Here is a 14,849-nt window from a genome sequence, read left to right on the forward strand (position 1 = left end):
ATTCCAATACTTTATAAATTCAAAGTGTAGTTCTGCTGTATTGAGGAATGTTTTGCAGATAGTGGTAGAAAAATCCCCCAGTTACTGCAGATTCACTAGTCAATGTCTGAAATGGATGACTGTATCCCTTAAACATTATTCACCCATGTCATTCATTTGTTTTCTGAAAGCGATGGATACTTCCTAAAACAGTGCATACTACCTTTGTACCTTTAACTATAGAACATGTACTGCAACATATTAATCTGATTAATCTGAGTTGTTAGCTTGTAGAAGTTGATCAATGGATAGATGACATCTGCAGACAGATGCAGACAGGGTTCCTGTGGATCCTTCAAAAGTCTTAAAAGGCATTGAATTCTTCAGTATAAAACTAAGGCCTTAATTGGTATTAAAAAGTGATGTCGGATAGCAACAAATCTCCGGACAATGTTTGGCGGTACGAAAGCAGCGGTATTGTGGACTTTAAACACGGTGAAACAGTGACGAGAGAATGGCCGGCACGGTGATGGCACAACTTATCACCAAACCAAACACGCTAAGAAAGCGATGTAAAGACAAAATGGCAAAGTTGCAACAGGTGGAGAAGGAACTGAAGACAGCCTCCAGTACCATGCCATAGCTGCCAAAAGGAGTTAGCACTGATGATGTTGTTCTTAAAACTGATTTGTTTATTTTACTAGGGAACAAAACAAAGTTCATGAATTCAGTTCAATAATTGTTAAAATAATATATATATCTGCCATTTATGTGCTTTTAGCTTTCTTCCTGTATGGAAAGTTTTTCAAAATTTTAAACATTCTACTGGACCAGAAAGTAATGGTTTATGTTAAAATAAACATTTGGGTAAAGTTGTCGCAAGCAGTTTTTTTATCTTGTGTTTATTATGAAGTTGGACTTAACTTTTTATTTTAAGTGGCAATAAAAAGTCTTGAATTTAACTTGCCTTATGCTGTAGGAACCCTGTGCAGAGGAAGCTGACAGCAGCAGCAGGGTAATATTGTGATGAACGAGCCAGCTCTTGACATTTTGCTATTCTTTGGACTACAGGCCACGAAGGAGGAGTAGCAACCATCTTCTGCCTGGTGGAAATTAGTCCAGGTTCTACATCATTAGGTCCAGGACATCATTACTACATTTTAATCCATTAACTTGGGTTTTTCTTATTCTTGGCTTTCTTATATAAGTTTCTGCTCTTTTTATTACTGATTTACTGGTACTTTCTTGTCGAATTATTATTGAGGGGATTTTAACGCTCGTGCAGATGTTGTGATCCCTTAACCACGTTCTGTCAGGTTTTGTGTGGTTGTTGCAGGACCGAAATGCAGACAAGAGCTAGGTAGTTGCATGCCGGAGTCAAACGATACTTTATTTAACCAAAATAATAAACTGGTTGTTATTATATCAGGTGAGGTTGGTGAAGACAGACCAGGGGTCTCATTTATAAAGCTCGTGTACGCGCAAAATGGGGCCTGAAACGTGCGGACGTCACTTTCCATGCAGAAGGTGCAGGCCTCTAATCATTTTGGAGATGGCGGAAATTGACGACTCAGATAGTAGAGTGGTGAATTGCAGACAAATTCCATAAAGTATCCTCTGACGTTCAATTTCACTCCATATCAGACTTTTATCATAGATCGACTTGATCGTAAACATTCAAAACCGCAGTGTCATTCGTGTTTGCGCTGGTGACACATAACTACTCATAGTCACCCTTCTAATAAATAAAAGAATGCCTATAAGCTGTCTAAAATCTGAAATAAAAGTTCGCACCACATTTCATCTGGGTTTTCTACCATCCCATTTCCCTGATGATCGGCAGGGTGAGATTAATGGATAAACTGTGACAAAGTGTGCGGCAATTACTTTATTTGCTTTAAAACAGTCAACTACACTCGTGCATAATGCTGCGCGGTGGATGCACTGGCACTGCAGGAAGACCTGCAAATGGAGAAATTACAAGGGAACGCAGTTTCATTGATCAAAGGTTTTCTGACCAATTATGACGTCTGGCCATTATGTTGCTTTAGACTCTGAACATTGCATTCTGTTATAACCTACAGGGGACAGTGGCTACACTTTTTGTGTGGATTCCATGCAAAGTATTATAAACAAGACCCTAGGAACTTAAACAATAGACAGACCAGACACAAGGGAAGCACAAGGACTATTGAAACTGTCAGTTTAAATAGGAGAGGAGACAAGAGGGAAAGGCAGGTGGAAGCAACAAGCACAGGTTAATGATATGATAGTAATGAGCTAAAGGAGAGGAGGTACAATCAAATGACAGATAGTAAGAAAACAGAACTGACAAACTCACTAACTGAACTGACGACAAGCGGGGAAGTAACAGGAACAGGTGTAAACTAATTAAGCCATAATGAACAGAATACTAAATAACGACAAGAAACTAGAAGCAAGGAACAGACTCTACAGAATGAACACTAAAAAGGTGAAAGACAAAATTCAAGATCCCCAAGAACCTAAAAATAAATAAAGACCTGGGGATCATGACACATTCTAGCTTTTGATTGGAAAACCTACAATGTATCTGTAAGCTAGACTGCAGTAAGTCTAACTTTGGCCTCCATCCAGCCTCTGAAATGATAAGTTGATAGTTACTCTAAATATTCTGCAAATTTATATGCATGGCATAATATTGCAAGATGTTATTTTCCAGGAGATCAAGTTTCAAAAATAGACACCCAGAACTCTGATGGGAAAGTTCTAAGGACCAGGATCTCCTCTTGTCTGTACATAAAGTCTGAGAGGGATTATGAAAAAAGGCAATTTAAATAAACTAATTCTAGTTACTGGAACTGTTATCAAAAGTGAAGGAGGAAGGATTGGTTTTCGTTGAACATTCCTAAAGAGCTCCTTGGTAATTTGGTGGCTCAGGCGTCTAATTGTAAACATTTTGTCTATTTTGTGTTGTAGATTTGAATCAAACTATGGAACAGTTTTAATTTGAAATCAACCTGTACATTAACATTTCTTTTAGTGTTTGATTAACTCCAGTTTCCTTTGCCAGTTTAATTCTGGGTCAAATGATAGTGACGTTTGAGGGATTGCAGCTGTTTTTGAACACCAACAGGTGCTGGACCTTGAATGTCCATCATTCTGCATCATGTTGTGTGTGCTGCCCTCTAGTGGTTCCCCTGTAACTATTCTGTTTTTTTCTTTGTGTTGTCAGTACCCATCTGGTTTACTGCATTATTGTTTTCTAAAATATTTTTTTTTCCTCTGATGTTTTTCATATAACCCCTTTTACCCTCATTGCCCACTCAGTCAGCTTCCAGGGGCTTCCCCCTTTATCCCCTAACATCAGTTGTCCTTTTTAAAGGTCTCAGAAAACATGCCTGATGTTGGCAGCCAGGGATGGCTACACTAAAGTCATAAATCTGCTGGTGTCTCATGGTGCAGAAATCAATATCCAGGACAGCAAAGGATACACAGTATGTTACTTTTCCCTTTTATCACAGTTATAGTTAATAGGGACATGGTGTAATTGTTGTAAACATGACTTTATTGATGCTGGTGTGTGTTGCCAGGCTTTGTCTATAGCAGTACAACATGGCAGAGAAGAGGCGGTGTTAAAGCTCCTTCAGCTGGGAGCTGATAAAACCATAAGGACCAAGTATGGCAAAAGCCCTGCTGAGCTTGCCGAGTTGCACAAACGCACACAGGTAATGTCAGTCCTTCTGACATTTAGATACTATCAGTTTAAATAGTTAGAATCTTGTATTTTACTGAGGTACTTTGTATGCTTGTTTGCCAATGCACATAAAATGCTTTGCAGTTTAATTTTGTGTTTAACACGTCTTTCCTCAGATAGCCAGGATTTTAGCTTCATCTTCCCAACTCTCTGCTGTCCCAGCCTCCACTTCTATAGAGGAGATGTTGTCTCAACTTTTTAAGACAAACTCTGATGCTGTCTCTAAGGAAAGGTAAGACGGTCAGTGAGATGCTGTCTGTGACTCCAGGCCATCTCACTCGCTGTTAGTATTTAGAGCTGCACAAAGTATTGAAAAGGATTATTCCCAATCTTCTCTAAATCAAGTCCTCTAAATGCTGTCAGGGTAAAATCCCTCTTTCTGCATTTTGTTTGCAAACTGCCTCCTGTTAGATTTTCAGTGTGCCGGTGCCTGTGTTGCAGGTGGTGTTGATCCATTGTACCACCAGACATAAACAATAATAAACCTCCTTCATGGTTGTTTAGTCCACTCAGATGGTGCTGCCAGAAACTTTGTATTATATTTAACCATGTTTGGCATGTGGAATTTCTGCCCATTTTAGCTTTAGTCTTTCACTCATTTCAAGGACAGACATTAAATAACATGTAATTCAGTAGTAGGTTTTACAGATCATGATAAGAGTGATCTGTTCTCAGCTAAGCTTTTCCCTTGTGTTACCCTCAGAAGATCAGGTCACTTTAGTTAATTCTTCCTGCTTTGGTTTAATTTCATGCCTTATTGAAGCCTTTACATGCGTACAAAAAGGCGAATCCAACATTTGAATCTGAAGATGCACTGATCAGGTTTTGTGGCCAATATCTCTGGGTTTTGTAAAGCTTTGATCTGGTACTGATTCTAGACGTTTCTGTTTGGTAACTTTTTGCATTCAAAATATTTCTTTTGCATTTTCTTGATTCCGTGTTTGTTGTTTGAAGTAAACTCATTCTCAACTTAGATCATTACTTCAAAAATAATTTGATTCTATAAGTCAGTTGTTTATGAAGAAATGTCTGTTTTCTCTGCTACTCAGGGAAACGAAGCTTGATGAACTTGAACTTCTCCTGCACGGCCTTGATCTGGGCTATCTCACTGACATTTTGGCCGTAAGTGCTACACACTGAGACAAGTTAACATCGACCCCCTAGAGATTGGGTACCATGACCCCATGCCGTAAGAACGGAATGTGAGAACGTCTGACCTAAGCAGGCATGGGCCGGTTACTGATTTCAAGGTATACCCCAGTATTAAAAAGTCAGTTTCAAAACCGCTGAAATTTTCTCTAATACCGTTCTTGCAGTATAAGCGCTCTTTAAAAATATAAATCTCCTCAGAGAAAGTGGTCAGATCCCCCGGCATCACATAACCACTCTTCCGCGCACCTGAGCTGATAATTCTGTAGGTAGCATAATGGCCGAATGAGGCAAACGCCCTGAACTTACCCCCCCTTTTAAAAGAATAAAGTCGGCGGTATGGTTTTACTTTGGGTACCCAAAGTTGTGCTTTAGAACAGTGGCGGCCATAGAAGGTAACACTTCCAACATGATAGCGCATCTGCGGAAACACCACGCATTGCTGCATGTGAAATTCAAGGTAAGGGTGTCCCATCTTGAAATTAACAAGCTACCTTTAGCCTCGGGCATTACTGTGAAACAGTTACCACTTTGTTACCAAGTCTGGTCACAACTTTGTCAGTTTTTTTGAGTTGTTTGATTGTGTTTCAGTCTTTATTGAAAATCGAAAGAACCGAATGCCGAATTTATATACAATATCTATGTTAAACACCACTTCGGAATCCAAAAGGCAATAAAACTCCCCTAATTAACTCCCTTAACTAGCTTCTTTTTTTTTAGACAGCAAAAATAAGTATGAATGCACACACTGAAGGAAAGAGTAATACATATTTCTTATTTTCCATGTTCAAGATAAACTCTCCAAAAGTGTTGAGAAAGAGTTTTAAGCTGCTGTTTTTAACATGTTTATTTAAGGATTGAATTAATAACTGCATTTATTTATTTTAAATAAAAATGGTAGGGTAATAACACACACACACACACACCAACCCACCAAGGCAACAGACTGAGCAATGCTGGAAAGGTATATGGGAGAAAGAAGCATCATATAACAATGATACACAAAGTCCAGTGAACATCACAATAGCAGACATCTAACAAAGTCTCTCGGGTATGAAGAACTGGACAGCACCAGGCCCAGATATGATCCACGCCTACTGGCTGAAGAAGCTGACTTCTCTCCATGAACGCCTAGCGGGATAATGGGACCCACCCTGAATGACAGGGAGCAGAACAGTCCTGATAATGAAAGACCCCCAGAAGGGGACAGCCCCTACCAATTATTGACCAATAACCTGTCTCTCCACAACATGGATGCTCCTGTCAGGCATCATAGCAGTTAAAATAAGTGGGCACATGGATCAACACATGACAGAAGCCCAGAAATGCATAGGTAAAAACACCAGAGGAGCCAAACACCAGCTGCTGGTTGACAGAACAGTCACACTAGACTGCAAAAGCAGACAAACAAATTTGTGCACTGCATGGATTGATTACAAGAAGGCATATGTCACACACATGGATCCTGGAATGCCTGAAGCTTTACAAGGTCAACAACACTCTTGAGAGCCTTCATTGCAAACTCCACGAGGCTGTGGAAAACCACCCTTCAGGCCAACTTCAAGCCAATTGCACAAATCACCATCAATGTGCCAAGGAGATGCTCTGTCCCCTCTGCTGTTCTGCATAGGACTGAACTCCCTCAGCCAAATAATCAACAAGTCTGCCTATGAATACCGTCTTAGAAACAGGGCCACTATTAGCCTCCTCCGGTACATGGACGACATTAAGCGGTACGCTAAGAGTGAGCGAGACATTGACTCGCTGATCCACACCACTAGGATCTACAGTAGAGACATCGGAATCTCATTTGGGCTGGAGAAATGTGGCCGGATGGTGACATAGAGAGGGAAAATAATCCGAACAGAGGGGATTGCGATCCCAGAAGGAAGACTAGCAGATGTTGAAGAGAGCTATAAGTACCTTGGAATACCACAAGCAAATGGCAACCAAGAATAGGCCACAAGGAAAGCAGCAACAGCCAAATACATGCAACAAGCAAGGTAAGTTCTGAGAAGTCGGCTCAATGGCAAGAACAAGGTCCAGTCAATCAACAGCTATGCCTTGCTAGTAATCAGATATCCTGCTGGGGTAATAAGTTGGCCAAAGGAGGAAATACAGACCACTGATGTTAAAGGGGAATTCTGGTCAACAAGGAAAAATCAGGGGACCATTAGCTATAACTAAAACTAATACGTTTGTGGTTATTTAATGAACTTATCTTTAATCAATAAGAAAATAAAAACATAAATTGTCATCTGGATCACTGTGTATGGGGGCGGCCATTACTGCCCATATTTGGGCAGTAAGGGCCGTCTGACATCACATCCTGTGACGTGGAAAAGCGGAAGCGGCGACTGCATTTCTCCCCACTTTCCATGCAAAGTCAATAGGAGCCGTTCTACACAGCTGCGATCATCAACAATTTTTTCGGATTTTCAGTGGACTTCACCACTGACATTCGCGAGAGCTATTGTTAAAGCAACAATGCTCACGTGCATGGCCATTGGATGTTCCAACACAACTGGTAAAAGTGGAAAAAACATTGCTTATTTCAACTTTCTGATTCATGAGCCACCGGGCTTGTCGCTGGATTGCCAACTTGAAGAGAGCGGATTTGCCATCTAACTTCTGGCCAGAGAGAAAACAAGTCATATGCAGCAACCATTTCGAAGCAGAATGTTTTGAACATGACATGAGAGCAAGGATTTTCGGTAAGTTAATGTTTAATTTAGAATTTGCGGGGATGGTTATCGACCAGAGGGGCGAAGGGATACCTCATGTGATGTGGTATCCCTCCGCCCCAGCATGTGCTGGAACGCTTTTATATTTTAATATTTATACAATAATGACCACCTGCCCTATTTACTAGGGGGCAAATATAACTCAAGTCACTTCAGCACGATCTATCCTCCGCTGCAGCGCCGGTAAAGCCGTGCTGCGGCGGAGCAAGTGCGCACACACACACACGCGCGTATATGTATATATATATATATATATATTATATATATATATATATATATATATATATATATATATCTTGGGGGGGCCCGACTGAGTTTGCACTGGAAATAAGTACGGCTGGATTCCGTCAAAAGTCCGGTTTCTGTCAAGAAACTCTTCTAAAAAAATCCATATCGCTATCAGATGATGATAGCTCCACGGAACTCCATCACTGTCACTAAGTACTTCATCACTCTCTGCTTCAGACAGAGCACCAGTCGTCGCCATCTTGGAAAATAGTGCGTCGTTGCTCAACAGCGGGTCCGCTGCGTGACGTCACAAAATGGGAGGTGACAGTACAACATCGGGCAAGCTTTTTCAGAATGGCGAGAACTCAAAGAAAAAGAAGGCTTCAAGGCTGACGCGGACCTTGCGTTTCTGCTGATGCGATTGTAAGTAACATTGTACGGTTTCCCTCACGCTACCGCCTGGCCAACACTCCAAAAAAAAAAAAAAAAAAACTAACTCCATATGCGTGCAAAGCTTGTCTCCCCCCTCTGCCGGTTGTGCAAAGCTTGTCCCCACCCCCCACCCCGCCGCTCTGCCGGTCGCGCAAAGCTTGTCTCCCACACCAAACCCACCCCACCGCCCCCACCCCACCCCTGCCGGTCGCGCAAAGCTTGTCTCCCCCCCGCTCCATCGCGCTAAGCTTGTCTCCCCCCGCTCCGCTCATCCGGTAAGCAAATTCCTAGGAGAAACACTGCATTGGAATGGTTTCTCTCTCTCTGTGTGCATGTTCATACTTTCACTGTGTTAGTAGACATGGTGATTTGTTGCATTCGCATGTTTGCTAAGCTCAAAACAACCGTGCCTGGCTTGACGGGGAAACCAGAACAGCTGAGCATCTTTATGACAGTGCACTTTTACTTTCGCCCTCTGGGGGGAGCCTCGCTGGAAAATCAACCCCGGTTGCATAGAATACCTTTCAGACACAAAAGCTACTCACCATACATGGTGGATTCCACCCCATATCCAGTATCCACAGGCTATACACTAAGCACAAAGGAGGCAGAGGCCTAGTGAGCATCAGAGCCTCTCCCTTTAGTGCTCCTGCTGTTAATTTAACACCAGAACATCGACACCGATGGGGCATTTCTCAAATGACGTCCCATTTTTTCCGAGACAGCCGGTTTCCCAGCTGGTCGGACAGAAAGAGTGTAAATTACATTGGCAACAACTGCAATAATAATCATTTTGGAAAATGACGACGTCCCAGAAGCTTCAATCTGCTTCAACTGAGAAACTCAGCATAGAACAGCTGAAATGTTGGTGGAAACAGGGGGCTCATAATGAGCAGCAAGAAAGCAGTATTTGTAGAAAGGTAGGAGAGGCACTGGTACTCAGTTTTTTTTGCAGATGAGTGCAGGTTCACTCTGAGCTCATGCGACAGAGGCGAAAGGGTCTGGAGAAGCTGTGGTGAACGTTATGCTGCCTGTAACATTGTTCAGCATAATGGGTTTGGTAGTGAGTCAGTGCTGGTCTGGGGACGCACAAACCTGTACAAGATATTTTAGGGGTCAAAATACTCATTCTATTGGTAGGTTACTGCTCAAATTAAGGACAAATACACACATTTCAAGAAAATCTTACTTACTACAAAAAGGGGACCAAAGTGTTTGTGGACTAATTCCCTGTAAAATCCAGAGTACATTTCAAAATTATCCTCTTTGCAATGATGCTCTGTAAGAGGGATTGCTGCAGAGATGCAGTCAACTATCCACTGGAATCACATACTCCTATCGGGAGGAGTCATTGCTACAAAGTCAGTGATTGAATTCAGTCAACTGGGTGCTTGATTGATGATTTTTTTAAAGCTAATAAGCTTATAAACTTAACTGTTATAAGTATTATTGAATTGGAATACACCCCTAAATTCTATGTATTGTTGATGTCTGAAATTTCTTTTCTCCTTTTTGTGGTACAACCTTTACATTCCCTGGTCTTTCCTACTCCGGGGTTGTTTTGGTTACGCCATGATGTTGCACTCAGTTAGTGGAACAGTGGTTATCCACTGATCCAGAAAGAGGCTGCTGTGCAAAACTGACATTTTCCTGCTTTGGAATGGGTCATGAGATGTATAGTTTACATATTTTACACAGCACTTTCAAACTGTGGGAAGACACCTTAAGTTTTCTCTCTTATCAGCTTTACTCAACGGGTGTAGGTAGCTGACTCTAGATTTTTGAAAATGCCCAAAGTACATCTGTAACAGGAACAGCTGTAGAATTTGGATTTGGTAAATTCTGCTGTTTTTCTTTTGCACATGAGCACAGGAACATGACATCACCTGGAGCTATCTGTTTACCATGGACGAGGAGGACTTTGAGAAGGTAGTGGATGACTGTAAGATCTGTGTGTCAGCTTTGTTCTTTGCTGTCAGACTTCAGGGTTATTGTATTATGAACAATATGTTGTACACAAGTTTAAACTTTCAATAATTTGCTTCTTAAACCTTTTAAGTAGGCTTCAAGTGCCCAGAATCCACAAAAGATGTCTTTATGTATTCCTGTTTGTCAGATTGGTATCACAGATCCGGTGGACCGGCAGAAACTGCTTAGTGCTGTGCAGCAGATGCATCTGGACAAAGTAGACCTGGACAAGATTCAGCTGGGGACTGGAGACAGTGGGTAGGATATTGGATTTTAATATCTTACAGGCCTGTTGAATTAAGACTAGTGTACCAGGGATAAACATGTGCAATAAATGTCTCAGGATTATGGACCTTTTTCAGAATAAAATTCCTCTACATCACTTTTGAAAGACTAAGAATACTTTATAATGTTGTATCAGTAGATGATGAAATGCAAGTACCATAATAATCCAAAATTGAAGCCGTGTTTCAAATTCATGAATATAGAATCCTTTGACCTTAAGTGAGGAGCGTTAATGTTGTATGAATGTGTATTGTTGCTAATAGAAATGCATGGTCTGCAGAGGATTTTAGCTTCATTCTCATGGTAATTGATTCACAAAACCAAGTGCAAATGCATTCTCAATTGTTTTTGGAGATTCTACATTGTATTAAAAAAAGGGGGGTCAGCGGCAAAAAAAACCACCTTTCACTATAAACAAAACAAATATGGGTAAAAATGTAAACACTTGTCGCCCACAAACCTTAAACCAGGGGTCTGCGACCTTTACCATTATAGTACATTTGTTTTCCTATTTAAAGAATCCTAATTTTATCTCAACTTTTAGGTTTTAATATGAATAAAAACAGAAAACGTTAGTAAAATGAGGATGGATACATTTTCTTTTGGATGGGATGTTATTTATGGAAAATTATTTAAAAATAGGCAAATATTTTCCAGCCTAATGGCAAGAAAAGTAGATCTAAAATTATTGCTGGTACTTCTAGTGTCATTCTGTTGTGGAAATTCAATGTCATTGTTTATGTGAAGAAAAAAAAAGCCACTAAAGCCGCTACATCTCCCTATAAAAATATTAGTTGTTTCTGTAGAGTTTCTAATTAATGTATTAAGGGCCATTATGGAAGGTCTAAAGAACCTCTTGAGGCTCCACAAGTTGCTGACCCTTGCCTTAAAGCCTCCTGCACATTCATCCTTTGCTTCATCGTCTCCAAATTGCCCATCCGTCCTCCTCCACTGGAAGTCATCCATCCACCCTAGTGAGCTTTTCCCCGTCTTGACTCTGCATCGCCCTCTTCCCTTCTTCATTTTGTAACACTGAGCCAGGCTCTAAGGGTTTGAGAAGTACTCTAATGATTGGTGAGGTGAGAGCTGACGGATGGCTGAAATGAGTCGGGAAGTAACAGCAGTTGAGGGAGAAAGTTGCTGGCTTTCCTCTGCCTCACCTGCTGGGACAAAGATAGCATGAAGTTTGCAATTAGTCTATCCTAACGAGTGGACTAAACAACTCTGTCTAGAAAATGTTTCCTTCTGGAACGTTTCAAGTTCTTTTTGGCTACATTTCTATTCGTCTTACAACGGATAAAAATAGCTCAAAAACTAACATAATACACTGGTTGAACTATGTTTTAGAGAAGAGTAAATGGAAACTTAAAAAATCCCAAACATTTCATTACAACCATCTTATAAGCAAACCAATCAAAAAAGAAATGTGTACACAGATAAATTTAATTTCATACACATCAATATGCAGGCTCATTTGCTCATCACTTGTCTAGACGATAACGGCATGTAAATTATTTCCAGAAATGTGTCTACTGATTATGCTGGCTTTTTAAAAAATATTTATTCTTGTGGTGGCAGATTGCCACTGCTTTCTTAGCAGCATAAAGGTCATCCAAAAGGATTGTCTTTTGATAAGGGATAGCTCGCTACTGGTCTGAAAAAGACAAAAAGCCAAGAAAACATGGTCTTAGACTTTTGTATTGAATTGTGAGTATAATTTCTTCCCTCTTAGTAACTTTGTCATTGTGGAAAAAAAAACAACCTGTAACAGAATCTTATTTGCCAAATAAAAATTGTGCCGTAGTGATTAGTATATAAATGAAAATACAATCGTTTACTTATTTAATTTTTTTGTAATCCCTGCATTTTTATTTAATTTTTTTGTAACCTCTGCTCTAAACTATTGCACTGTTAGATTACTACACACACTTGCCGTAAATGGGGCAAGTGTGTGTTTTTTTATTTTTTTTTATTTTTTTTGCCTAATGGCATCAGTTCAAACAGTGAGTGAAGTGTCTTTCATAATATTCATAGCTTGTTTAAGGTTAATTACGAAGTGTGTAAGTCTTGATCAGTGGGGAGAGTGCTGTCCTTAATGTTTTGAGTAATTGATTACATGTCTAAATGCAACCTGACATGGCAGCAAATTAAGATGAAGTATGAAAATACAGTTTAATCAGGTGAGGTTGAGTTCAAATTTTTTTCTCGTGTTTTCCTTATGTTTATGGTTTAGTTAATGGTTCAACTAAACCATTAATTGGCTATAATCAACATTTGCAATTAATGGTGGGATGGGGGATTTATTGCAATAACTGATATGGTCATCTTTTTGCTTTATATCAATCATGTAAGCTATATTTATATTTTAAGTTGAAGTAAAGGTGGCATTAAGTGAAGAAATGTGGCGTAGCCCTAACGGTGTTTTGGGGGTGGTGGAATATATGAATGGAAAATTAGAACTGGAAGTCTTAAAATTTGATACAGAATAAATTGCTTTCATTCTGCGTAATTCTTTTATCAATCTTATGGGTCTCTGACTATGAAACAACATTAAACTCTACTATAACAGACCACAACAATAACATTGCTGACATAGTGCAACATACATGTCTGAAATATTTTCTGTGTCTCCTATGTTATTAAAAAGCTGCTATTGGCATAAAAACGAAGATCAGTACAAAGAAATTGTTCAGAACTGAGCGCGTCCACTCGTGTTATAAGAGCAGTGAGATAAATCATTGACATTTGCAGAAAACGGTAACACTTGAAAGTATATTAATCCAGAAATGATCAGACATTTAATCATGGTCTTATCAGCCTCTACTGACAGAGATTTCTGTGGAGTATTTGTGTTCCAGCATACAGTCTCCTCTAGAAAAGGACACGCCTTTCCTGACACGTCCACAGCAGATCTCAGCTGAGAAGTTGGGAAAACTCAGGGTTAGCCCTTACAGATCTGCGCGGTAGCAGGGTTGTTTCTTGTATTCACAATTTGATTCAGGGTAAAGGCTTCTGAGCTTTCTGAAATGGAAAAGCCAGGGTATGTAGGAATGTACCCCAGAAATTACTCTGGATATCCACTAACCCAGGTTTCTGAAATGGCCCCCTGGAGCTCTTTCCTCTAAGCCATCTGTTCCCAAACTTTTTTTTTGCCACGCACCACCTTCTGTGTCCCCACCGGGTTGACGCACCCCCAATCCCCCACATCTTCAAAAAAAAAAAAGCAACAAGGTTTTTTTTATAGCCATATTAAATACAACATGTTAAATTGTGCTCAAATGACCGGAACAGTTTTTCTTTAATTAAAAAAATTGCAGTTGCAGTTACAATCATCATAATCATCATCATACACAATACAATCATCATAATAAAGGTTATTGAAATAAACTTGGAACAGAATTTGATTTAAATTGCAATAAAGTTACACACAACATCTATAACAAGATCCTGAGGATTTTCAGGTACATCGGTGGCTCAACGTGGAGCCAGAGAAAGAAAGAGACACACAACCTGAAACGTCTCTGAAGCCGAAACCATCCAGGTGGATTCACGGAATAAACCCTGATAATCTACATGTACCATGTACCAGATTCTAAATCTGAGTCACAAATTACGCCGCAAAATAGAAACACGAAGAAGTTTAATTTGATTTGTGTCTGATGGGAGCGTGGGGGGAGGGAGAGAACATTTTGTAAAGTTCCTTGAGATGACATGTTTCATGAATTGGCGCTATATAAGTAAAATTTAATTGAATTGAACTTTGGTATAGTGGCACAGAGTAACAATAACAGAGCGCCGGCCCCCAATCTTGGGAACACACTTTGGGAATCCCTGCTCTAAGCTATTGTACAGTTAGAGTACTACACACACTTGCCGCATGTGGGGTTGCTGTAATGGACCAGCAATAAAAGGACCCTTGCACCTGATCACCCTTAGGACCTGCTGGTTGTCACATCATCTTAAGCAGTTCAGACCTGTTAAAGCTCCAGCTCAAGTCCTCATTTTGTACCAGTCGCTCTCTTTCCACATTCCCCACAGAAGGTCAGTGAGGGAACTTCTGTCTTCTTTTTCGTGCCGTTGGTGATCGGCTCCTTGGTCTTGAAGGTGTTGAGGAGCAATTTAATCTCCTTGCACCTGAAGACAAGAGACAGCTTGTATTGTTCTGACACTAGTTGGAAAGGTTTTCGTTGACTAGCGTTTTTGTTTATGATGCTCAATGTTTTGATTGGCTGTGGTTCCTTTCAGGGTAAAACTATGCTGTCCTCTGCCCCAGCGGTGAACCGGTACTGGGATGGCAGTGGTTTTGGTGCTAGGGCCAAAGTTTTACT

At 40.3% G+C, this 14,849-nt stretch overlaps 1 protein-coding gene across 2 annotated transcripts in view; it reads left to right on the plus strand.

Annotated features, from left to right (window-relative positions):
- asz1 (ankyrin repeat, SAM and basic leucine zipper domain containing 1) overlaps positions 1-14,849 on the plus strand; it is a 63,860-nt gene that overhangs the window by 32,773 nt on the left and 16,238 nt on the right. For both annotated transcript variants that reach the window (XM_021317089.2, XM_012863606.3), the window contains exons 5-10: positions 3,344-3,455; positions 3,552-3,686; positions 3,832-3,947; positions 4,765-4,837; positions 10,141-10,197; positions 10,385-10,494. In XM_021317089.2, coding sequence (XP_021172764.2) covers positions 3,344-3,455; positions 3,552-3,686; positions 3,832-3,947; positions 4,765-4,837; positions 10,141-10,197; positions 10,385-10,494 — 603 coding nt within the window. The remainder of the gene's footprint in view (positions 1-3,343; positions 3,456-3,551; positions 3,687-3,831; positions 3,948-4,764; positions 4,838-10,140; positions 10,198-10,384; positions 10,495-14,849) is intronic.

This window comes from Fundulus heteroclitus, chromosome 2 (genome assembly GCF_011125445.2).
Source record: "Fundulus heteroclitus isolate FHET01 chromosome 2, MU-UCD_Fhet_4.1, whole genome shotgun sequence".
Classification (NCBI taxonomy): domain Eukaryota; kingdom Metazoa; phylum Chordata; class Actinopteri; order Cyprinodontiformes; family Fundulidae; genus Fundulus; species Fundulus heteroclitus.